The 25,119-nt window shown below is 43.8% G+C and overlaps 1 protein-coding gene across 1 annotated transcript in view; it reads right to left on the bottom strand.

Moving 5' to 3' along the window:
* TARBP1 (TAR (HIV-1) RNA binding protein 1) overlaps nucleotides 1-25,119 on the bottom strand; it is a 107,782-nt gene that overhangs the window by 77,066 nt on the left and 5,597 nt on the right. The window contains exons 4-7 of the mRNA XM_045008909.1: nucleotides 18,848-18,996; nucleotides 16,743-16,795; nucleotides 13,729-13,826; nucleotides 1,310-1,445 (exon numbers count right to left, since the gene is read on the bottom strand). Of these exons, the coding sequence (XP_044864844.1) occupies nucleotides 1,310-1,445; nucleotides 13,729-13,826; nucleotides 16,743-16,795; nucleotides 18,848-18,996 (436 nt within the window). The remainder of the gene's footprint in view (nucleotides 1-1,309; nucleotides 1,446-13,728; nucleotides 13,827-16,742; nucleotides 16,796-18,847; nucleotides 18,997-25,119) is intronic.

The following is a 25,119-nucleotide window of genomic DNA, read 5'->3' on the forward strand; positions in this document are numbered from 1 at the left end:
TGTGGTAATTAGCTGCAAAAATGGTGCTGTGTCAGGGCTTACAAAAGGGTTGTGCTTGCTGCCAATACCTCTCAAGGCAGACTTTCTGCCACTAGAGCTTGACAGATCCATTCGGGAACCAACCAAGACCAACATGGGAGAAAAATCTGCCACAAGTTTCACAGTTTGTCCCTCACATTCACTTTAAATGTGCTCTTTAATCAGAATGCTGTTGACTACACCTGTTTAATGCTGCTTAATTTACTACTGTGCTTATATTCTTAGATACTAGGAATATGCAAAAGAGCTTGCTTAACGAAGATGTCTCTTTACTGAGTCAAAGCCTCTGAAGAACACGAAAATTTGTATTAGTAAATATGCCGTGTAGTCATACCCATGTTGCTCCCAGGATATTAGCGAGACCAGGTGTATAAGGTAATATCTTTTATTGGACCAACTTCTGTTGGTAAGAGAGACAAGCTTTAGAGTTTTCACAGAGCTCTTCTTCAGGTCTGGGGAACTAAGGCATGTCAACACTAGCACTATCTGCAAAATGTTTGTTGCTTAGGGGTGTGAGGAAAAAACACTCACCTCAAGCGACGTTAAACACCAGTCAACACACTCTCCTGTCAACATAGCTACCGCCATTGGTTGAGCTGATTTTATTATGTCGACAGGAGAGCTCTCTCACATCAGTGTAACACAGCTACTTGAGCAATCTTATGTGTCGGTACAGCTGTGCCACTGTAAGCTTGTAAGTGTAGACATGGCCTAACAAAGTATCACTGCTAAATACAAGATTTGAACTGATTGTGTGACATAAGCAGTTAACACATTTCAAGGGACCATTCAAGGTGAAATGCCCCATTAAACACCTCTCCAGACACAGGGAGGAAAGGAAGAGTGGAGGGAGCAGCAGCTGGGAGAGGTTGTCAGTGGGTTCAAACTGTTGTAATAAGGTATAAATCCAGTGTTTCTATTCAGTCCATGATTTTTAGTGTCTAGCACAGCTACAAATTTAAGCTCCCAGGCTCATCTTTTGAAAGTGTTGTGCAGGTTTCCTTTGAGGATAAGGACTGATAGGTCAGATATAGAGTGATCGCTTTGTGAAAAGTGAAAGCTTTTCTATTGGACCATAGTAGAAGAGAGTGGGGAAGGATAGAGAAAACAGTTTCTTTACAAGTTTAAGCTTTCAGTCTTTCTACTACACTTGATTATTTATATTTTCCCAAAAAGAGTCAGACTCTGCTGTGCATTCCCCAAAATTGTTTTATTAGTCTCAAAGAACCTGTGCATAAGTAAGAGACGTAAAGCCACTGAAGTGTGTTACCTTAGAGCATGAAGTCCTTCTGTATCCAATGTTTTACATGATGGGATACATGCCAGTGCCATAGACAGAAACAAAATAGGAACAGCACTCCAGTGCCTACTTGTCATCTTCTGAATAAACTTTAACAGGAAACTACCTTTAAATAAGAGCAACCAGAAAAAAAATTATTTTGTAGGTCAGCTGAAATACAACAATATTGAAACTACTGTATTTTGAAAGAATGACTTAACTGATAAAGTAACATTTTCAATTAAAAATTCCATTTTGTATAGCCAGAATCCATTTCTTGTTGTTTTGAAACCATTTAAATGATGTAAAGTATCAGAGAGGTAGCCGTGTGAGTCTGGATCTGTAAAAGCAGCAAAGAGTCCTGTGGCACCTTATAGACTAACAGACGTATTGGAGTATGAGCTTTCGTGGGTGACATGCATCCGACGAAGTGGGTATTCACCCACGAAAGCTCAGGCTCCATTACGTCTGTTAGTCTGTAAGGTGCCACAGGACTCTTTGCTGCTTTTAAATGATGTAGGTGCAGAGAGAGGGAAAGAGTGGGTAATTTCTGATGAAGATTCAGGGTCTACACTGCTTGAGCAAGAAAGCCAAAATCAAGCTCTTAAATAGCAAAGATTGTCTACTACTATTTAGTTTCAATTTTAATATTTAATTTGGTTTTAAATTATCTATTTTATAATGGTTTTCAGTTGTATATTTTAACTGATTGTGCAGTGCTACAAACACTTCCAGAGAAAGGACAGTAGCTTTTCAAGAAAACTGAACTGCAGAAGCACAAGTGTAAGATACTTTATTTTAAATAAATACTTTTCCATCTACAGTTACTGAGGCCGGGTCTACACTAGGACTTTAATTCGAATTTAGCAGCGTTAATTCGAATTAACCGTGCACCCGTCCACACCAGGAAGCCATTTAATTCGACCTAGAGGGCTCTTTAGTTCGAATTCGGTACTCCACCCCGACGAGGGGAGTAACGCTAAATTCGACATGGCTATGTCGAATTAGGCTAGGTGTGGATGCAAATCAAACTTACTAGCTCCGGGAGCTATCCCACACTGCACCACTCTGTTGACGCTCTGGACAGCAGTCCGAGCTCAGATGTTCTGATCAGCCATACAGGAAAAGCACCGGGAAAATTTGAATTCCTTTTCCTGTCTGGCCAGTTTGAATCTCATTTCCTGTGTGGACGTCGTGGCGAGCTCAGCAGCACTGGCAGCGATGCAGAGCTCTCCAGCAGAGGAGTCCATGCAATCTCAGAGTAGAAAGAGGGCCCCAACATGGACTGACCGGGAAGTCTTGGATCTGATGAGACTTGGGGCGATGAGTCTGTGCTTTCGGAGCTGCGCTCCAAAAAACGGAATGCAAAGACCTACGAGAAGGTCTCCAAAGCCATGGCACTCAGAGGATACAGCCGGGATGCAACGCAGTGCCGCGTGAAAATCAAGGACCTGAGACAAGGCTACCAAAAAATCAAAGCGGCAAACGGACGCTCCGGAGCCCAGCCCCAGACATGCCGCTTCTACGAGGCGCTGCATGCCATTCTCGGTGGGTCTGCCACCACTGCCCCACCAGTGACCGTGGACTCTGAGGATGGGATAGTGTCGAGGGGCAGTTTCTCGGCGATGTTCGCCGATGGGGAAGATGAGGAAGGGTTTGTGGAGGACGAGGCAGGCGACAGCGGTTACAATACTGCTTTCCCCGACAGCCAGGATCACTTCATCACCCTCACAGAGATCCCCTACCAACCCTCCCCGGCCGTTAACCCGGACTCCGAATCAGGGGAAGGATCAGTCAGTAAGTGCTATAAACATGTAAACATTTATTTTTTAACAAAACAGGAATAAAAACTATATAAAAAGAAGGTCAATGCATATAGGGATCGAACAGAAATCCTCTTGGGACAGTTCTACGAAGCTCTCTGAGAGGTACTCGAAAAGCCTCTGCAGTAGGTTCCTGGGGAGAGGTGCCTTGTTGGGTGCTCCGTGGAAGCACACTCTTCCGCGCCAGGCCATCCTGAGGTATAATGGGAGCATCGCCTCGACCAGCATGGCAGCATAGGGCCCTGGTCTGTGCAGGGATTCACGCAGCATTCGCTCTCTGTTTCTCCTGGAGACCCGCCTCAGGGTGATCTCGCTCGGGGAATTACTTTAATGTTACTATTGTGAATGCTTGACTTTTCCTTTGCATAACAATGACCGTCGTTTAACAGCCACGTGTTGTAGGCTGCAGAGGAAAAGCATACAGGGATCTTTCCCGGGGACAGCCGCGAGGGGCTGGAACAGGGTCAGACTTTATGCCTTCCAGATTGCCTGCAGCAGGAGGGCACTGCTATCCATTAACTGTTAAGCAGCCTAAAGTTTACGGCTTACCAGGCCTGGCTGCTACACGGATTCTGCTGTCCTGCCCCGCTTGTCCGATCTCCAGTGCAAGACCCCAGGCAATGAAAGCAAATGCCGAAAATTCGAACTTGTCCTGAGAGCACATGAGATTAGGTGCCCTGTTTGGTCTTGTTCACAGAAACTGAGTAGACTGTGTTCAGTGTTCGCAAACATGTATCTTTGGAAGGAAATCACTTCCTTTTTCCCATCACACAGCTGCGGCTCTTTCCCGAACTGCCCCGGCATCCCCCTCACAGAGGCTGGTGCAGATTAGGCGGCGAAAGAAAAAGACTCGGGACGAGATGTTTGCTGAACTGATGGCCTGCTCCAGAGCCGAGGCGGCCCAGCAGAGCCAGTGGAGGGAGACCCTCTCTCAGCAGCAGCGCTCACACAGCGAACGGGAGGACAGGTGGCGGCAGGAAGACCAGCAGGCGACTCAAACGCTGCTTGGACTAATGAGGGAGCAAACGGACACGCTCCGGCGCCTTGTGGATGTTCTGCAGGACCGCAGGCAGGAGCAGAGAGCCCCCCTGAACTGTATCTGCAACCGCCCTCCCCCGCCACAAAGTCCTGTCCCCCCCTCACCCAAAATCACAAGAAGGAGGGGCGCTAGGGGCCGTGAAAACTGTCACTCCACCCCAGCAGAGCGCTCATGTACCAAACAGCTCTCATTCCCTAAAGTATGAGAATTGCTTGCCTTCCTGGCTCACCCGATCCCAAATCCCAGTTTCATCCCCCAACTGTGTAGTTGAGTATTAAAAATAGTTTGCTGTTCATTACTGTTTCCGTCATGTTTCTTTGCAGAAGACTTTGTGTGAAGGGGGGGAGGGGTTTGTTAATTGCATAGGACAGCCACCATTAACAGGGTACAGACATGGGGGCAGGATCAACAGCAGGTCACACACAGAGTGCAGTCACTAGGCACCCGGGTCACTCTGCGGGGTGTCTGCTGCCCCAGGTCAGTCTGGGAGGTGTATGTTGCCCCAGGGTCCGAGCACCTGGCATCCACAAATGGCAAGGTAGGCTGCCCTTACCATGCCCTTCCACCCTAGCCATGAACCTCTCCGATGCCCTGAGCCCCAGCCAGAGCCATCATCCCCCCACACCTACTCACCCTTCCCACACACCCCTCACCCCTTCCTGCAAACCCACCCCTTCCTGCACACCCTCCGGTAACCGTCCTCCCCCCAGAGACTGCTGTAGGAGCAGGAGCCTGTCAGTCCTCGAGTGTAGAAGCGGTCTGTACATCACTGCACACTGTACCCACCACAGTCTGCGTCCCTGTTGGAACCCTTGAACGAGAATTCGTTAGTAAAGAAAACTTTGTTAATTAAAAATGTTCCAATAACTTTATTTTTAAACGTCTGTTGGAAGGGGGGAAACCTGGTGAACGGGGTATGTAACCGCTGAAAAAAGTCAATAGTAACTGAAACAGGGGCAGGTTCAGCTTCTCTGTAAAGAGACTGGACAGTCATAGGTTACCCTGCTCGCTGAGGAACCTAGCTTTCAAAGCCTCCCGGATGCACAGCGCTTCCCGCTGGGATCTTCTATCGGCACGGCTGTCTGGCTGAGCGTAATCAGCAGCCAGGCGATTTGCCTCAACCTCCCATCCCGCCATAAAGGTCTCCCCCTTGCTCTCACAGAGATTGTGGAGCACACAGCAAGCTGCAATAACAATGGGGATATTGGTTTCGCTGAGATCCGAGCGAGTGAGTAAGCTCCTCCATCTCCCCTTGAGACGTCCGAAAGCACACTCCACCACCATTCTGCACTTGCTCAGCCGGTAGTTGAAGAGCTCCTTGTCACTGTCCAGGGCGCCTGTATAGGGCTTCATGAGCCAGGGCATTAGCGGGTAGGCTGGGTCCCCGAGGATCACTGTAGGCATCTCCACATCCCCAACACTTACTTTGTGGTCCGGGAAGAAACTACCTTCCTGCAGGCGTCTAAACAGACCAGAGTTCCTGAACACACGCGCGTCATGAACCTTGCCCGGCCACCCGACGTAGATGTTGGTAAAACGTCCCCTATGGTCCACCAGTGCTTGCAGCACCATTGAAAAGTAACCCTTTCGGTTAATATACTGGCTGTCCTGGTGGGCCGGTCCCAGGATAGGGATGTGAGTGCCATCTATAGCCCCACCGCAGTTTGGGAATCCCATCGCGGCGAAGCCATCTATGACGACCTGGACGTTTCCCAGGGTCACCACCTTTGAGAGCAGTAGGTCAACGATTGCGTGGGCTACTTGCATCACAGCAACCCCCACGGTAGATTTGCCCACGCCAAAGTGGTTCGCTACTGACCGGTAGCTGTCTGGCGTTGCAAGTTTCCAGAGGGCTATGGCCACTTGCTTCTGCACACTCAGGGCTGCTCGCATCCGTGTGTCCTGGCGCTTCAGGGCAGGGGCCAGCAAGTCACACAGTTCAAGGAAAGTGCCCTTACGCATCCTGAAGTTTCGCAGCCACTGTGATTCATCCCAGACCTGCAGCACTATGCGGTCCCACCAGTCCGTGCTTGTTTCTCGGGCCCAGAATCGCCGTCCCATAGCATGAACGTGACCCATTGCCACCATGATCTCCGCGGCGCGGGATCCCATGCTTTGTGAGAGGTCTGTGCCACTCTCACACTTCATGTCCTCACCGCGCTGCCGGAGCCTCCTCGCCCGATTTCTCAGCAGCTGACTGTGGAAGAGGTGTTCGATAAGGTGCGAGGAGTTGACAACGGCCATAAGTGCAGCGATGATCGCAGCGGGCTCCATGCTCGCAGTACTGTGGCGTCCGCGCTGTCACTGACCAGAAAAGTGCGCGAACAGAGTTCCCGCCGGCGCTTTCAAGGAGAGAGGGCGGGAGTGACGGTTGAATGACGACAGTTACCCAAAACCACCCTCGACACATTTTTCCCCCAGAAGGCATTGGGGGCTCTACCCAGCATTCCAATGGGAAGCGGGGACTGCGGGAACTGTGGGATAGCTGCCCAGAATGCACCGCTTCCAATGTCGACGCTTGCCCCGTTAGTGTGGACTCACAAAGTCGAATTAGTGTCCTTAGTGTGGATACACAAATTCGAATTCATCAGGTCGAATCCACAAATTTGACCTAAGTTAAATCGAACTACTCTTGTAGTGTAGACATACCCTGAAATACAACTTTCTAGAAAAGCTTATTGACTGTCCATTACTTTTCTTTTAACTATGTTACTGTGCTACAGGAAATTCAATATTTAATTTTTTTAAATGAAAGAATAAAAACTAGAGAAAACAAAGTGGACCGCTTAACCGCTGAAAGATAAATTATTTTCTAAAAATACTACATTTTGGCCCTTCCTCCTACCTCCCTTTTTCTTCCTCATTTGCCTTCTTTCCTCCCTCTTATCTCTTTTCCCTACCTCCTTTTTCCTCCCAACAGGTCAGCAAGGCTCCTCCTTCTCCTGAAAATATCTGCCATACATTTGTAACACTGTTTCAAAACTGAATTGGGAAAAAAAGATTTACCATGTGCAAGCAAACAAGAGAAACTAAAAACTCTAATATACAATGCTTATTGTGGAGACGAGACCCAATGGACGGTAGGAAGGGACTTGGAGTAAGAGAAATGGCTCAATCCTAGGTTCTGATTTTAAAATGTGATCTGTGTGATCCAAGAGTGATATTGGGGCCCATCTCACTGAAATCAGAGAAAATTATCTTGAAGTCACTGGAAGTATTTGCCATTTACTTCAATAGAAGGACTGAGCATGAATCATAAAATCATAAAAATGCAAGGCTGGAACAGAGCTCAAGAGGAGGAAAGTTAGTCAGTGGGTTCTTAAGCATTTTTAAAGTATTTTTTCTTTTGTTTGCTTTTGATTTATTTCGCCCTTCTCTTTCGTATAAACTTCTGACATTTTTGGTTCCTGCTAAAGGAAACAAGAGGCTCAAGCGCTGTCTGTATTGCTGGAAAACAGTTTGAAAATTCTGAACCCAAAACCACACAGAGCAAAAGGATTATCACGGAGAGAATTGTATGTTTGAAGTACTGTCACTGAAAAATAACTCTACAGCAACTATACAAATCCCTGCATTATGATTGCCCACTAAGACTAATCCAGAATCATATACTGCATAGCTGAGAAATAACCATATGATGTGTACGCAGATCAGACACTTAGAACCAAAATTCCATCACTGAGAGGGAAGGGGAAGTTATTTCTCTATGGTTCTCAATGGGAATTGCTGGGTGCGGAATATTTTTATAAATCACAGAACGGGAAGGGACCTCGTCCAGTTCCCTGCTTTCATGGCAGGACTAAGTATTATCTAAACCAGAGGTTCTCAAACTGTGATCCGCAAGCTCCATTCAGGTGGTCTGCGGACAGTTCCCTCTAAGGTGCGCACCTGGGCAGTCAGACACAAGAGAATGAAGGGCCACCCACCTAATTAGGTGCCTGGACCCTGGAGAAGACGCACATGTAAGGTGAGGTGGTGGCCTTGGGGGGGGGGGAATACTGGGTAGGCGGGAAGGGGCAGTGGGGTCAGAAGAGGGGGTGGGGGGGAATTTGGGACGTGAAGGGCTGTGAGGGCCAGAGAAAGAGGCGACTTTCCCCAGCTCCAGGGCTGCGGCTGCTGGGGAAAGAGGGCCCTCCTTCCCAGCCTCAGCTCTGTGGCTGCTTTGGCAGAGGATGGACCCCCTTCTCCTTCCCAGCCCCAGCTTGGTGGCTGCCATGGCAGGGAAGACAGGGCACATCCATCGCATTAGAAAAGTAAGACCACTGATATTAAAATATGAGTTGTGTGCTTTTATTTGTAGAACAAAAAAAGTTAATGAATAAGGTTTTTTTTATATATATTTTTTTAATGTATTATAGGGGTTTTTTTTTTATTCCCTATATATATAGCGCTTTTATCCAAAGCACTTTACAATAACTAGCTAATGGTACAAACAACATTTGGAAAGATCATTAAGTGGTCTGCCAAGACCATCAGCAAAAAGAAAAAAGTTTGAGAACCAGTGATCTAGACAATCCCTGACAGATGTTTGTCTAACCTGATCTTAAAAATCTCCAATGATGGAGATTCCACAACCTCCCTAGGCAATTTATTCCACAGCTTAACCACCCTGACAGTTAGGGAGTTTTTCCCTAATATCTGACCTAAACCGCCCTTGCTGCAATTTAAGCCCATTGCTTCTTGTCCTATCCTCAGAGGTTAAGGAGAACAATTTTTCACCCTCCTCCTTGTAACAAACTTTTATGTACTTGAAAACTATTATGTCCCCCCTCAGTCTTCTCTTCTCCAGTATAAACAAACCCATTTTTTTTTCAATCTTCCCTCATAAGTCATGTTTTCTAGACCTTTAATAATGTTTGTTGCTCTTCTCTGGACTTTCTCCAATTTGTCCACATCTTTCCTGAAATGTGGTGCCCAGAACTGGACACAATACTCCATTTGAGGCCTAATCAGCGTGGAGTAGAATGGAAGAATTACTTCTGGTGTCTTGCTTACAGAGGTACTGAATCTCTGGAGGTCTTCCATGGCACCAATGACAGTGATCAAGCTCTGGACTCAGACAGTACAGGAGGAGCACTGTGGACCAATACTGACATGCCCAGTGCCCACTCCAAACTGTCGGCTCCAAGAGAGGATGAGTGCCACCTCCACAAGAATCCACTTAAGCTTGGCCGCTCTGTCCTTTTTTGAGCAAGGCTTATAACCTTTGCAAATGTGACATTTGTCACTAACATGGGACTCCCCCAAGTGATTAAGGCAGCTGGGGTGCAGATCGCTCACCAGCATTGGTATGCTGAATGAACAACATGATTTAATTCTGGAGATTGAGGTACAGTTCCAGTACTGCTCCCAGTACCGAAAGCTGAACCTGGCAGTCTAAGATCTAAATCTGAAACTTATAACTAGCTAATTATCTTAACTACAGATTCCCTAAACTCTATGAAACTATGCTAAGCAAAAACTAGGTATATTTTACAAAGAGAGAGAAGAATTTGGAATCATTATAGCCTTACTACTGCAACAATGATCATGGTTGGTAATAAGGACCTGAGAGGGGCCGGGGCACCTCCACCCTTTATACCTGCACACAACAGCATTGGGTGCTCAAGCCACCCTAATAGGCACTGCTGAGGGAAAAAATCTCCAGCAACCATGCATTGGGCATGCACTCACCTACAGTGGAATGGACATGTGCAGTCACTCAAAGAAGTACTACTGCTCCTCCAAATTTGTTGTCTGCCCTGGTTGCCAAGACAAAGGCATAATATTTCATGGACGTCAATGGGTTACTCCACATTACTGCCTTGCAGTTTGAAGGGAATGGAAGGTTTCTGAGGCAGGCAATAGCTGCAGGCTATGCTCTGGTGGCATATTCCTTGATATGCTGAGGGAAAGGCTCACTGGCCAACTGACAGCAGGTGGAAATGCACAGCATTTCCAGTTGGATCATGAGACTGTTCCAGAGCATGACATGCCAATATTACTGAAAGATAGACCAAGAAACCTGAATGTCCATCTGCTTCACGAGTTGCATGCAGTCCAGGATCTTCAGTATCAGAACCTCCAGTGGGTCAAATTGTTTTGGTCTGACCAAATGGAGAATCTTTTCCACTTCGAGGAATAGGTGTTCCCGTGGACAAATCCCTACTTTGTATAATTTTTTGAACCTGAAGAGAGGCATCTCTGTCAGTACTGCTAAATTAGCCAACACCCAAGCAGTCAGGTGTAACGACTGTGGATCTGAGTGCACAATCTGATCTTGGCTCGAGATATGTCTTGGCAGGCTGGGAGATAAACAGGAGGTCATGCGGACATCTGCAGGAGTTTAACAGCCAAAATTGTCTCAGGAGCTATTAGGATAACTAGCTTTGTCCCTCCTGACTTTCAACATTATCTTGAGGAGACGGGAAAGTGGTGGGAAGGCATAGAGGAGTGCTCAAGACCACTGGAGGAGAAAGGTGGGCGGCAAGGAGTCTGGGTTCACACCTCTTCTGGAGCAGAACTTAGGTCATTTGGTGTTGTCCTCTGTCAATTCTATTATGAGGGGCATCCACTGGCAGAATACGATGAACTTCATAGCCCATTCACGGCTAGTCACTGCATGCTTGCTTAGAAAGCCAGCAGGTCATTGCTGATCCCCAGGAGCTGTACTGCCAGTGGGGTTATCCCATGACACCCTTTCTAAAACTTGATGGCTTTCTTGTCAAAGAGAAGATGATCAGGTGCCTCCCTGTTTGTAAATATAGGGCATGGGTGACAGGTTGTACATCAGAATCCAAAGTGTAGAGCTCCACAGACCTGGCAGGAATGTACACAGGCTAGTCTGATGACCCTCAGCTCCAAGATATTCATGTATAGTCTTAAGTCATTTTAAAACCAGGTACCTTGCATCTGTAGTTGGTTCAGGTAGGCACCCCAACCTGTTCCTGAAGCATCTGTGATAACAGTCGTAGTTGGGAGGGGACAGGGAATGACACCTTTTTTATACATACACTGGGTCCATTCCCCTCTATTTGGCATTAGTGAGGCCTCATCTGGAGTACTGTGTCCAGTTTTGGGCACCACACTACAAGAAGGATGTGAAAAAAATTGGAAAGAGTCCAGCGGAGGGCAACACAAATGATTAGGGGGCTGGAGCACATGATTTATGAGGAGAGGGTGAGGGAACTGGGATTATTTTGTCTGCAGAAGAAGGGGGGGGGGGGGGGAGATTTGATAGCTGCTTTCAACTACCTGAAAGGGGGTTCCAAAGAGGATGGATCTAGACTGTTCTCAGTAGTACCACATGACAGAACAAGAAGTAATGGTCTCAAGTTGCAGTGGGGGAGGTTTAGGTTGGATATTAGGAAAAACTTTTTCACTAGGAGGGTGGTGAAGCACTGGAATGGGTTACCTAGGGAGGTGGTGGAATCTTCTTCCTTAGAGGTTTTTAAGGTCAGGCTTGACAAAGCCCTGGTTGGGATGATTTAGTTGGGAATTGGTCCTGCTTTGAGCCGGGGGCTGGACTAGATGACCTCCTGAGGTCCCTTCCAACCCTGATATTCTATTATTTAGTCCTCAAGTAGTATCTAGCAGGGCTGGGGGTGCTACTGTGACCCTTTGGTACCTGTGGTATCTGGACAGGGCATATATGGACCTCAACATAGCTGCATGGGCTTCAGATGAAGTCTGGCAAGCAGCATACATACACACTAACATTTGGCCTCAGAGCCCCAGACATGTATGTATAATCATTGTTGGGTTTGACTTTACATTGTTTGCCATTGACTGGAGAGAGTGGAATCTCCCAGTGGGGAGGCAAGAGGGGTTGGGGGTGGCAGCCAGCTGGGAGCCCAGGAGGCAGCTGTGCTCCCAGGAGAGAATTGAGAGTTGGGGAGGAGAGGAGGCGGGAAGAGCCAGCGTGGAACAGGGAGCTGAGAGCCCATGAAGCAGCCAGGCTCCTGGCAGGGAGCTGCGAGCAGAACTGAGAGTCTGGGCTCTCAGCTCCCTACACTGCCCCTCTTAGGTCAGCGGAAGTACTCCTGATGAGGACGCACACCATTGACCAAAGCACGATAGTGTGGACGTGAACCACCGCAGTAATTATCCAGTGGCTGTAAGTCGATCTAATATAGGTTTACATAAATTTTTAGTGTAGATGTACCCTAGGTATACGTAGATCATCCGTGACAGATGTTTTTCTAACCAGTTCCTAAAAATTTCCAATGATTAGGATTCCACAACTTCCCTAGCTAACCTGTTTCACTCAGCTCTAAGGTCTGGTAGGTGTCTCAGCACTGATAACGGACCTGGTTTTGCCCTAGTCTCATGCTCAGAGGCCAGGGTCAATACCAAAGAGAACACTATCGGAGCACCAAGATTGGTTCTAGAGGAGTCTGTTGTGTCACAGGTTGCTCCCTCTCTCTGGTCCTTGACATTCTGAAGGGGATGAAGAACTTCCCTCTGAAGGCCTTGGTGTCTGTCCTTATGGGAGGACACAGATCTCCTTCTTGAGCTTCTGCCTTAGAGCTTGGAGCAGCCTCTTTCAGTGATTGACTTCAACATGGCAGTTGTTGGTGCCTGATCTGACATTCTTGTTGAGGTCGGCTTCTTTCTTTGGCACTATCTTTTTTGCCTCAGCCTTAAGGCGATGCCTGACTGCTCAGTGGGTCACTTGATAACACTGGTTTGTTCATTAGTAGGATTTTGGAACCTGTTTCATTTATGAACGGTTCCAAAAGGTGGAGTTTCAGCCTTGTCTTGTGCAACTTGCACACGCATATTGATCAACTGTTTAGAATGTGCAATTTGCCCAGGGAACAGGGATACCTATTGTATCCAACTATCAGAGGGAATAGTCCATTGCAGGATGGACAGGGCTTGAAGCCTGCAGGTTTCAAGTGCAACATGTAGATGAACCCTGTTAGATTGGGGGGAGGGGCTGTACATGGTGGGGGATGTACAGAGAAGGGGCATATAGGGTCTGACCAGCAAAATTTGGTCCAGGCGGGTCACCTCAGATCATGGCAGTTGAAAACAGGAGATAAGAAATGGTTCTGAAGAAGTTAGTCTGAGCTACAAACTAGCAAGTTAGACACTCTTCCAGCTCTGTCTTGCTGGCACAGATAGTAAAAGAGAACTGAAGAGACATTAAAAGCAGCAAAGAGTCCTGTGGCACCTGTTAGACTAACAGATGTATTGGAGCATGAGCATGAAGAGACGTTGCAACTGTTCTTCCTTTGATGCCCTCACATGGGAGTACAAGGAAGCACAGGGCACATGCACAGTTCCAACAGATACACATGCTCAAAAATGTGAGGTCTCATGTGCACTGGGCACATGTGCCTACAGTGGGATCCACACTGACACGTACTCAAAGAAGAAGACATTTTTGTATAAAAACATTTTAAAAACCAGAGATAGACAGGCTAAGGAGATTCAGTCTATGATAGTGCAGTACACTAGCAGGGAGAGAACATACTGGTAAACATGTACATTAGATACTGGAAATGGATCCATGACCCTTACTTCCCTTATCTTTCAAAAGAAAAAAAATAATTAAAACATACTTCTTTCTTCTTCTGGAAGGAGTGTGAGGTAAGTAGACAAAAACTTCTGTAACTTCATCCCTAAAGGAGGACAAGCTCCTATCAACTGGCCTGGTGATCTGTTTGGTTAAAAACATAAAATTAACATTATGCACTTTATAAGGAGGTATCTCAAAGCCCCTTATAAACAAATTAATCAAAAACATTACCTAATTGTTTAACTCATTAGAATGCAAACAGTCAACCAAAGTAAAGTGTTTCAGTATGAAGAATTGTTTGGGGTTTTTTTAAGTGCTTCTCATACTTTTAAAAGGTATTGAAAATGTAAATATTGAAACTGAAATACAGCAATTGCCATGCCGAATCAGAACCGTGGTCCATCTAGTCCAGTCTCCTATCTCTGACAGCACCAGATGATTCCCAGAAAGATGCAAGAAACCCTGCAGTACCAGATGTGGGATAATGCAATTGCAATGAAAGTTTCATCTTAATCACCTTAAGACCTGAAACATGAAGTTCTATAACCTTTTCAAAATGAATCAGCATTAACTATTTATAATTCTGGATATTCTTGGTATCCATATAAATGTTCAATATCTATTTCTCTACCTTTTAAAAATACGCCTATATCCTCTCTTCCAGTGCTCCGAGTGCCTATCCCACATGTTAAAAATTACAAGAAAAATATACACTGTTGCAGCCATGTTGATCCCAGGATATTAGAGAGACAAGGTGGGTGAAGTAATATCTTTTATTGGACCAACTTCTGTTGGTGAGAGACCATAAAAGATATTACCTCATCCACCTCATCTCTCTAAGAAAAATACAGACAAAGGACTGCCCATAAATATTTCCAGCTCAACCCCAACCCTGAACAGCCTTGACAAAGAGGGGAACAAGATGGGTTTTGTAGAGTGCTCTGAAGGCAAACAAATCCTACCTCTGGCAGACCAAGTGGGGGGAGGAAGTTCCAAAACTGAGGATCTTTCACATAGAATGCACTGCCAGCAGTTCCCTCTTATTTATATTGAGGGAGATCCAGATAGAATGCCTCCGCTGATCTCAGCTGCGGCAGAATATCGTAAGAAGAGAGGCAAGCTCTCGGATAATCAGGTTCCAAACCATTTAGACTTTTTATGGGTTAAAAACAACACTTTGAATTCTACCCAGAAACATACTGAAAGTCAGCAGAGGTTATGGAGATAATGTGCTCCCAAAATGCAACTCCACTTAATAAGCAAGCTACAGCATTTTGCACTACCTTCATCTTCTGAATATTCCCAATACAGCCCCATGTATGACACATTACAGCAATCTAATCTTGAAGTGACACGAAGGCATATATTTTTGTGGCAAGGGCCGCAGAAGAGAGAAACGGTCACACTCTTCTTGCCAGGTGCAGAAAAACACTCTTGGCTTCAGCCCCAACCTGGGCATCCAGGAGCAGCCCAGGATCCAAAGCTACCCCCAAACTGCACGTGTTTTACAAATGGTGGTTGCATGCCCTTTATGAGTGGCACAGATGTATGTTCTACCAACTCTTCCAGCTGCTCTCCCCAACCCACCAATGCTATTTCAGGGCTGGTCTGCACTACAGAGTTAGGGTGGCTTAACTACATCGCTTAGGGCTGTGAAAAATTTCATACCCTGTGCTATGTAATTAAGCTGTAATTAAGTCCCAGTGTAGACACAGCTAGGCCAACAGAAGCTGTGCCACTGTAACGTTTCTAGTGTAGACATCCTATGTCTATTCTGGTTTGAGTTTGAACAGTCAGCAAATACTTATCCAAAGTCCAGGTTCATCTAGGGCACTGGATAATTAATTCTGCTGTTCTGGCTGAGTAGGATGTGATAGAAACCTAGAGCTGGATGTCATCAGCATACCAAGTGCACTACAACCTATGTCTCCTCACCATCCATTCTAGCAACCTCATATACACCTTGAACAAAAGAGGTCACAATAGATTCTTAGCCTTCAAGATATCCTGTAACAAAGCATTCCAAAATCTAGTTACACAGAAATTTTATCAGTTTTGAATTTGCCACCTTTTGACTTCATTGACTACTCTCTTGTTCTTGTGCTATAAGACACAGAGAACAGAAGCTCCCTATCTTCACTAGTTTCATCATGTCCATGCTTATATTTCTCCTTTCTAAAATAAACAATCCCAATCTTTTCAATCTCTCTTCACATTAGAATTTTTCAATGCACTTTTTATCGCCCTCTCTGAAACCTCTACTTCTGCTGTATCCTTTCTGAGATAGCATGTAGTTCTGAACACTCTTATTCCCAATAAGGATGTACCAGTTATTTATATAATGGTATTATGGTTTTTCACATTATTCCCCATTTGTTCCTTATGCATTCTAACACTGTTTGCTTTTTAGACCGCAGCTACACACCAAGACAAAGTCTTCACTGAGCTGTCCACAGTGATGCCAATTTTTTTTCCCTGAGTTGATACAGTTTGTTTAGAACCCTATGAGATGTATGGTTAATTATTTTTTCCTCTTGAGTGTGTATCACTTTGCATTTATGAACACTGAATTTCACATGACATATTGCACATTCATCTAGATGGGTCCATTCCTTCTGCATTTCCTCCAGGCCTTCTCTCTAGATTTGATTAAGCTAAATAACTTTCTGTCTTCTGTAAATTTTGCTACCTGACTGCTTGCTCATCCCTCTTTCCAGACCATTAATAAATACAGTAAACAATATCAGACTTAATAAAGAACCTTGAGGCATCCCACTATTAAACTTCTGCAGAGGATGAAAACTGACCATTTATTCATATGCTTTGTTCCTGTCTCTAAGCCAGTTTTTGATCCATGACAATTTTTTGCCTCTCACTCATGACAAAGTAAGTTTCTTTAGAAGCTTCTTGTCAAAGGCCTTTTAAAAGTCTAAAAAATTATGTCAACTGGCTCTCCATGCTTAACTGACATGTTTAAAGTGATATCAACCGATATCTCCCATCAAATGTAACGGCCCATTGCTCAATAATTACTAAACTAAATAATCAATGGTTTACCTGCCATAGAGAGAACTTTCTGAAAGTGCATCCATGAATGGTCCAATAATAAACTGGAGAGAGAAAAATTAAATTTACATTAAAACCAATCATGACATTTTATACATGCACTAACTAGATTTATTTTACTTGTGACAAACAAGATAGAGGAAGGATTCCTACTGATGAGAGAGACTTTTATCATTACTAACCTACAGCAGCAGGGGATTAAGCAATGAGCTTTGTACAGTCAGTCATTTTTGCTAGAACACCACCACTAAAAGAGAGGCAGTTTGCCTATTTGGTATAGAAGTTGGGCTACTGAGGAGAGGATGTAACCTGATTCAAGGAACAAGAAAGGCATTAATATTAGTTGCACATGGAAGTTGAAAGGAGGAAGAAAGTGAGTCTTCACTGATCACTAGTAAAAATGTTAAGTAAAAATAGTCAACTTTAAAAAAAAAATAATAAAAATAAAAACTGTTCCCCACTACTGTTCATAAGTAGGGCCCTACCAAATTCACGGCCATGAAAAATGCATCACGGGCTGTGAAATCTCATCTCCCCTGTGAAATCTGGCTATAGGGGAGACAAGATTTCACAGAGTTGGGCGGCTGGAGAGCAGCGGCTGCTGGCCGAGAGCCCAGCTCTGCAGGCAGCACTGCCACAAGCAGCAGCGCTTTACTTCTGCGCTGCTGCTGGCGGTGGCGCTGCCTTTAGAGCGGGGCACCCGGCCAGCAGCTACCCTCCATCTGCCCAGCTCTTAAGGCAGCAGCACAGAAGTAAGGGTGGCAATACCACAACCCCCCTACTATCGCCTTGCGACACACACACACCCCCCACAAAACCCTCTTTTGGGTTGGGACCCCCATGGTTACAATACCATGACAATTCAGATTTAAATATCTGAAACCATGAAATTTATTATTTTTTAAATCCTGTGACAGTGAAACTGGTCAAAATGGACCATGAATTTGGTAGGACACTATTCATAAGTAACCTTTAAGAGTACTATAATTGAAAAAGAAAAAAAAACATTTTTCACTTTGTACATTTCACAGCACTTGGTGTATAGTCAGTTCCTCTACTACAATCCCCTACAATCTATTTTCCATTTGGGTCTGTTTTTCATAAAACAAAAAGGAAGAAAACTATTTTTTTTTACAAAATAAGAAAAAAAAATTAGGACCAAAACACTGACAGGAGTACTCAGAGAGATATATTGTAATTGTAGCTATTTTTAACCTTTTTTAAGCTGACTATAAATCAAGTTGGTGTCACTTTAATGAGAAACTGACTTTAACTGTATAAATCAGAAATTTTGGCTTTTGAGCTACCTGCAAGCTATTTCTTGGAAGTGGGGCTGGATAGAGTACAGAATAGATCATTTATACCTTGCGAGATGTAAGCGAACTACTAAATCTATGCAAATGCAATATGCTATTACAACAGTAAAACAGAGTGTAGTTTTAATAGCTATAATATTTCTTTATTATATAGTAAGACAGACTTTTTTCATAATTTATTATAAGAGATACAGTAAAAAAAAAAATCATTATTCAACAGTCTCTAGGGATATCAGAACCTTCCCACAATAAGAGGGGATAACCATCAGGCTTCAAAGTCTGTCCTTAGAATAGTGAAACGCTGAGCACGGACTTCCAAACCTCCTCAGTAATCTCCTTCATGGCCAGATGGTTCTGCTGAACTGAGGTGATCAACAGCTCCAGTTCTGAAAAAGCTGAGGAGCTCTACAGAACTGGAACATCAGCAACCCTCAGGGAGAAAGAGATCATATCCAACCTTCATATAAAAAGAGTCCCAGTTAACTGGGATTCAACTTAATTAAGGCTAGACTGCACTGGTCCCTGAAATAAGGATTTGTGGCTAAATGACAAGGAATACTGCAATAGGCACTCTTTCTTTGACCAACATAATCTTAGCCCTGAGATCACTTCTAAATAATGTCATTACTATTGATATAGCTAAATTTGATATGGTTTTATAGAATTTGTCTAACAACAACTCATGATTTAGGTAATCAATTTAGGAAATGTTTCAGGCTAAAATATCTATTTATCCTGGAAAATAGTTGGGAGAGAGGTTGGTTAGAGAAACGCTCTTACCTCTGAAAATCCTGGTGAATTTGGAAGACGTTTTGTTTCATAAATCTCTAGAAACTGAGCAACACCTTCCCTTGTCAAAGTTTTATTTTCACTCTCAAACATCCTTTTGTAAATGCACATATGCCATGATGGGTGAAACAACCAACAACCTGGTACAAAGATGACAACTTTAACTGGTGTCAAATGATAGTGACAGCAACATGTAATCTGTCTAGTAGTAAATTTTAAAAAAGTGTATCAAACTAAAGCGTAAAATATCGAAGGTATCATGACATGATGGTTAGCCATTACAAAACACTATTTAGAAAGTTGTTATACAGGTAGCTATTTATCTGGTGTCTAAAATGTGCTTTTCTCTAAAAACACAATATAAACATTTATTAACATAGCTTTAAAAACTTACCCAATGCTTTCTAGCCTAAAGACTAAAACTAATAGCAAGAGTGAAAAATACTTGTTTCCTTTTCCCCTCCAAGCCACTCCCTCTATAATTCAAAGCAATAAACAGCTATCTACTGTATTTACTTGTGACAAAGGGTCAATCAACTATCTATTTAACAGATTACAATTTAACTTACTACTCATAATTTATTTTGGTTAGATCTTTTTTCCCTTCTCAGATTCACTCCATCATGGTGTATCTTTCCCAGTGTTGTCTCTGGTATCCAGTTCCTTCCTCTCCTTTGTCTACTGCAATGTTGCCCAGGCAGCCTGGCTCAGAACCTTCCTCCCCAGCATGTGAGCCAGGGAAAAAGGAACTTAAAACTGGCTTCAGTGGTTCATATTCCTGGCTCCCTGGGCCATGGCTGTTGCATTGTTCTCCTGGCATTCTAGACGGCCATCTTATTCTCTGGCTTCCGCTGCTATCTGGCTATCTTAAGCAAAAGCAAAGCCAGTGGAAATGGGCCTATTTGTAAGGTGGGAGGGATGAGAATTAAAGGAATTTCATGGTGATAGAATAAGTAACTTTGCTGCAGGTACTGGTCTAAACAGCACTGACTGTCAGCACTGAAATCAACGGCACCGGTAGGTCATGTCTCACTTCAGACAGTAGCAGGGGGAGTTGAGCCATAGTTCTCACTTTGACCTTGGTACCGTAGGACTCATGAGATGATGTGTGCGAGGAGTGACGATGACCCGAGTCTCGAGTGCTTGAGCAGCCCCTTCTTGGGTCTTGATTCAAGTTTTTATTCCAAAGAACATACAGTCTTTGAAACCTTGTGAGAAGATCCTAGTGAATGTGACATCTCTTCTCCTCATGCAATCTAGAAATCTTTGAATCCTTGTCAGGGGAAGCTGATGCAGAGCTTCAGGGGCACTTCTAGTCAGTATATATTCAGCTCTGCCAACTTCTGTATGCACTAGATCAGGGGCTGGATGCATTGACTGTTCAATAAAGTAGTCCCTCGAACACCTCCTGTTATTTCTGTCATCTTCTTGAATGACTTGCAGATGCTACATTTCTCTCTCACATGCCTCTCTCTCAAGAATATGAGGCGTCTGATGTAAGCATTGCTCACTTGTGGGCATAATAGCCCTGCAGGAAGGACAATGCTTGAAGGCCAGGGAGTTCTGCATTTCAAAGCTAATGCTGGAGGCTTTGATCAAAATATCAAAGGAAAGTCCCATCCAGAATGAAAGAATAATTAAAACTAGTAAGTGATCTACTAACACTACTCTAGTTACACTAACATTTACAAGATAGTAAATGATAAACATATGAGAAAGAGGGCCATTGGCACCAGACCCACAGGGAGCTCCACTCCTAGCCACAGGCAATTCAGTCTGAGAGCAGGAATAATTCTATGGGCAAGTTAATCACAGAAAGGTAAAGGAGGTGTCACTTAATTCATAAAAATCTACAGACTCATCATTTCAGTGGTGTCACCCTGTGTATCATGACAGGGAAGATTTGCTACTCTCCCAGCTCCAGGTTCTCCGATTGGTGGAAATTTTGCTAGTACAATGTCATCAGAAACGGATAGAATTGGGTATCCTTTGAAAGCCCTTTTTCTCCACAAACACAATGGTACCAAACACGACAAACTTAGAACAATTATGTAGATATATATTCAAGAAAATGTTTAAAACAATCAACTTTTTTTTAATTGTACTTTAGCACAAGCATGTCAAAAATGCAGCCATCACAAAATTAAATTGTGGCTCTCAACTGACAGTACTGAGTTATCAGTTAATGCTCATAAAATGATAGTTAATTCCAATATGATCAGCCTTTAACTTGGCACTACACGAGGTGCCACAATGAATGACCTGTGTATAAATCCTGCCAATCATAGCACCTAGCCCCACTGATTGCTCAGTTCATTTAACATTCCTTATGCAGCTGGAACACATGAACAAATATATCTGCAGAATTGAATCAAAATGTGTCATGGGCCTGTTCGACAGAAGAAGGCTAAACGAGAGAAGATATGAGCAATCAGAAGGCACAAAATCAAGATGTTGGGAACAAAATTAATCAAGAAACCCAAGGCATGCAGAGAAAAAAAATGCTTGAACTGGCTATGCATTAACAGTAGCAGTTCAAGTAAGTAACAGAATTGGAATTGCTCGTTTATGAACATAAATTTGATCTAACTGGTATTACTGAAACCTAGTGGGATGAGTCAAATGTTATAACTGATTTAGGAAGGACTGAGTGGGCAAAAGAGGAGAGAGGGAATGGCACTCTACATCAAATATGGCTTTACCTGTCTCAGAGTCACTGATAACTCAGAAGAAAATGATCTTGAATGCTTATGGATCAATAACCTCACAGATAAAGCACGAGATAAATGATCAGACACACAGATCAACACAATTTGTTGGAGAAGAGCCAATATGGCTTTTGTAAAGAGAAATCCTGCCTCACCAATCTATAAGAATTCTTTGAGGACAATCAACAAACATGTGGACAAAGGTGATCCAATGGATATAGTGTACTTGGACTTTCAGAAAGCTTTTGACAAGGTCCCTCACCAAAGGCTCTTAAGCAAACAAAGCAGTCATTGGATAAGAGGGAAGGTCCTCTCATGGATCAGTAACTAGTTAAAAGATAAAAAACAAAGGGTAGGTATAAATGGTCAGTTTTCAAAATGGAGAGAGGTAAAATAGTGGTGTCCCCCAGGGAACTGTACTGGGACCAGTGTTGTTCAACATACTCATAAACGATCTGGAAAAAGAGGTAACCAGTGAGGTAGCAAAATTTGCAGACAATTCAAAATTACTCAAAATAATTACTCGGTCATTATCCCATTCGTTTATAAGCCAACCCCCCAAAATGGATAGGTAAAAACAGCAAAAACCGTATGACCTTTCATAAGCCGACCCCATATTTCAGGGGTCGGAAAACTTTGGCTCCCGGCCCATCAGGGTAAGCCGCTGGCGGGTTGGGATGTTTTGTTTACCTAGAGTGTTCAGAGGCATGGAGCCCCTCAGCTCCCAGTGGCCACAGTTCGCCATTCCCAGACAATGGGAACTGGGGGAAGTGGCGCCATTTCCCGCAGCTCTCATTGGCTGGGAACGGTGAACTGCGGCCACAGGGAGCTGAGGGGCTCCATGCCTACAGATGCTCCAGGTAAACAAAACAACAATGTATTAGCTATTCAATTAAATGATTCCATTGAGTTTAAAATCATCACATTTTGGTGTAGACCCGTTTATAAGACGACCCCCACTCTTTGATGCATCACTTTTTAACCAAAAATATTTGGCTTATAAACGAGTATATATGGTAAGTCCAAAGCAGACTGCAAAAAGTTACCAAGGGACCTCACAAAGCTGGGTGACTGGGCAACAAAATGGCAGATGAAATTCAGTGTTGATATTTGCAGAGTAATGCACATTGGAAAACATAATCCCATCTATACATAAAAATGATGGGGTCTAAATTACTGTTACCACTCAAGAAAGATCTTGGAGACACTGTGGATAGTTCTCTGAAAACATCCACCGAATGTGCAGTGGTAGTCAAAAAAAGCTAACAGAATGTTAGGAACCATTAGGAAAGGGATAAATAAAAAGACAGAAAATATCAATGCCATTACATAAATCCATGGTATGCCCACACTTTGAATACAGCACACAGTTCTGGTTGCCCCATCTCAAAAATATATATTAGAATTGGAAAAGGTACAAAGAAGGGCAACAAAAATTATTAAGGATATGAAACAGCTTCCATATGAGGAGAGATTAAAAAGACTGGGACTTTTCAGCTTGGAAAAGAGACAAGTAAGGGGGATATGATAGAGATCTATAAAAACATGAATGGTGTTAAGAAAATGAATAAGGAAGTGTTATTTACTCCTTCACATAACACAATGACCAGGCATCACCCAATGAAATTAAAAGGCATCAGGTTTAGAAATAACAAAATAAAGTACTTATTCACACAATACAGTCAATCTGTGGAACTCGTTGCCAGGGGATGTTGTGAAGGCCATGTCACAATCAATAAGCTACTGTCTCACACTCGCATGAAGGACAAGATAACTGCATACTTTGCACGGGAAATGCTACAACAAGCAAAAAACTGCTCGAAGAATTTTGTCATCAAATGAAATAAAGCTGTTGAAACACCACTGAACAGTGTGGAGTTTCTTCATTAAAAGACACTAAAATCATCTTGCATCAATGCCTAGAGAGGTGCAACTAAACTCCACATTTTTGCACAAGACTCTACCCAAGACTTCCACAAAATTCTGTTTGTGCCTTCTGCTAGGGATCAGGATTGCTGTATAATCCTCAGCAACATGTCCCTATCATTCAAAGCATTAAAAGCCGCTGCACTGCCAGGTGTCCACACCCTTTTAGGATGTGACACTACTGGAAGGCTGGCATGAAAAACCAACTTATCTTACTGGAAAGCATCTGATTCAGCCTCCGAAAATTCTCCCCTCATTCTGAAGGGGCTCAGAATGGCTGAGACAGTCATAAATGCACTGAAGGTGTTCATAACATGCGTTTACCATTTGAAAACCAACATTATAACAGTTGCAGAGATACAATGGTGGGTGTTTTCCATGAAACTGACAAACAAAGAAAAATTGCCAGGGATAAGGGATGCATTTATTCTTGCTATCAAGAAGGCAAGAAATGGAATGGTTCTGGGATGATCAAGCACATCCAAAGCAATCCTCCCCTATCAGGCATCGATAGGTCTTGGAGAACAGACTGATCTCACCAGTTATGTGTGAAATATCATGAGTTCCCAAATCAATCCTTCAGCTAATCAAATGCTTGTCTGCAAAGACCAGATGTTACAAATTTATGGCCAGCAGCCTGCCCTGAATGAAGATGTATGAGCGTGGCGCAAACAATAACAGTGTTACAACATAGATTCAGGGACTGGTCGGGACCTCGAGAGGTCATCGAGTCCAGTCCCCTGCCCTCAGGGCAGGACCAAATACTGTCTAGACCATCCCTGATAGACATTTATCTAACCTACTCTTAAATATTTCCAGAGATGGAGATTTCACAACCTCCCTAGGCAATTTATTCCAGTGTTTAACCACCATGACAGTTAGGAATTTTTTCCTAATGCCCAACCTAAACCCTTGCTGCAGTTTAAGCCCACTGCTTCTTGTTCTATCCTTAGAGGCTAAGATGAACAAGTTTTCTCCCTCCTCCTTATGACACCCTTTTAGATACCTGAAAACTGCTATCATGTCCCTGCTCCGTCTTCTTTTTTCCAAACTAAACAAACCCAATTCTTTCAGCCTTCCTTCATAGGTCATGTTCTCTAGACCTTTAATCATTCTTGTTGCTCTTCTCTGGACCCTCTCCAATTTCTCCACATCTTTCTTGAAATGCAGTGCCCAGAACTGGACACAATACTCCAGTTGAGGCCTAACCAGCACAGAGTAGAGCGGAAGAATGACTTATGTCTTGCTCACAACATACCTGTTAATGCATCCCAGAATCATGTTTGCTTTTTTTGCAACAGCATCACACTGTTGACTCATATTTAGCTTGTGGTCCACTATAACCCCTAGATCCCTTTCTGCCGTACTCCTTCCTAGACAGTCTCTTCCCATTCTCTATGTGTGAAACTGATTGTTCCTTCCTAAGTGGAGCACTTTGCATTTGTCTTTATTAAACTTCATCCTGTTTACCTCAGACCATTTCTCCAATTTGTCCAGATCATTTTGAATTATGACCCTATCTTCCAAAGCAGTTGCAATCCCTCCCAGTTAGGTATCATCTGCAAACTTAATAAGTGTACTTTCTAAGCCAATATCTAAGTCGTTGATTAAGAAGATATTGACCAGAGC

The sequence above is a fragment of the Mauremys mutica genome, chromosome 3, assembly GCF_020497125.1.
Source record: "Mauremys mutica isolate MM-2020 ecotype Southern chromosome 3, ASM2049712v1, whole genome shotgun sequence".
Classification (NCBI taxonomy): Eukaryota; Metazoa; Chordata; order Testudines; family Geoemydidae; genus Mauremys; species Mauremys mutica.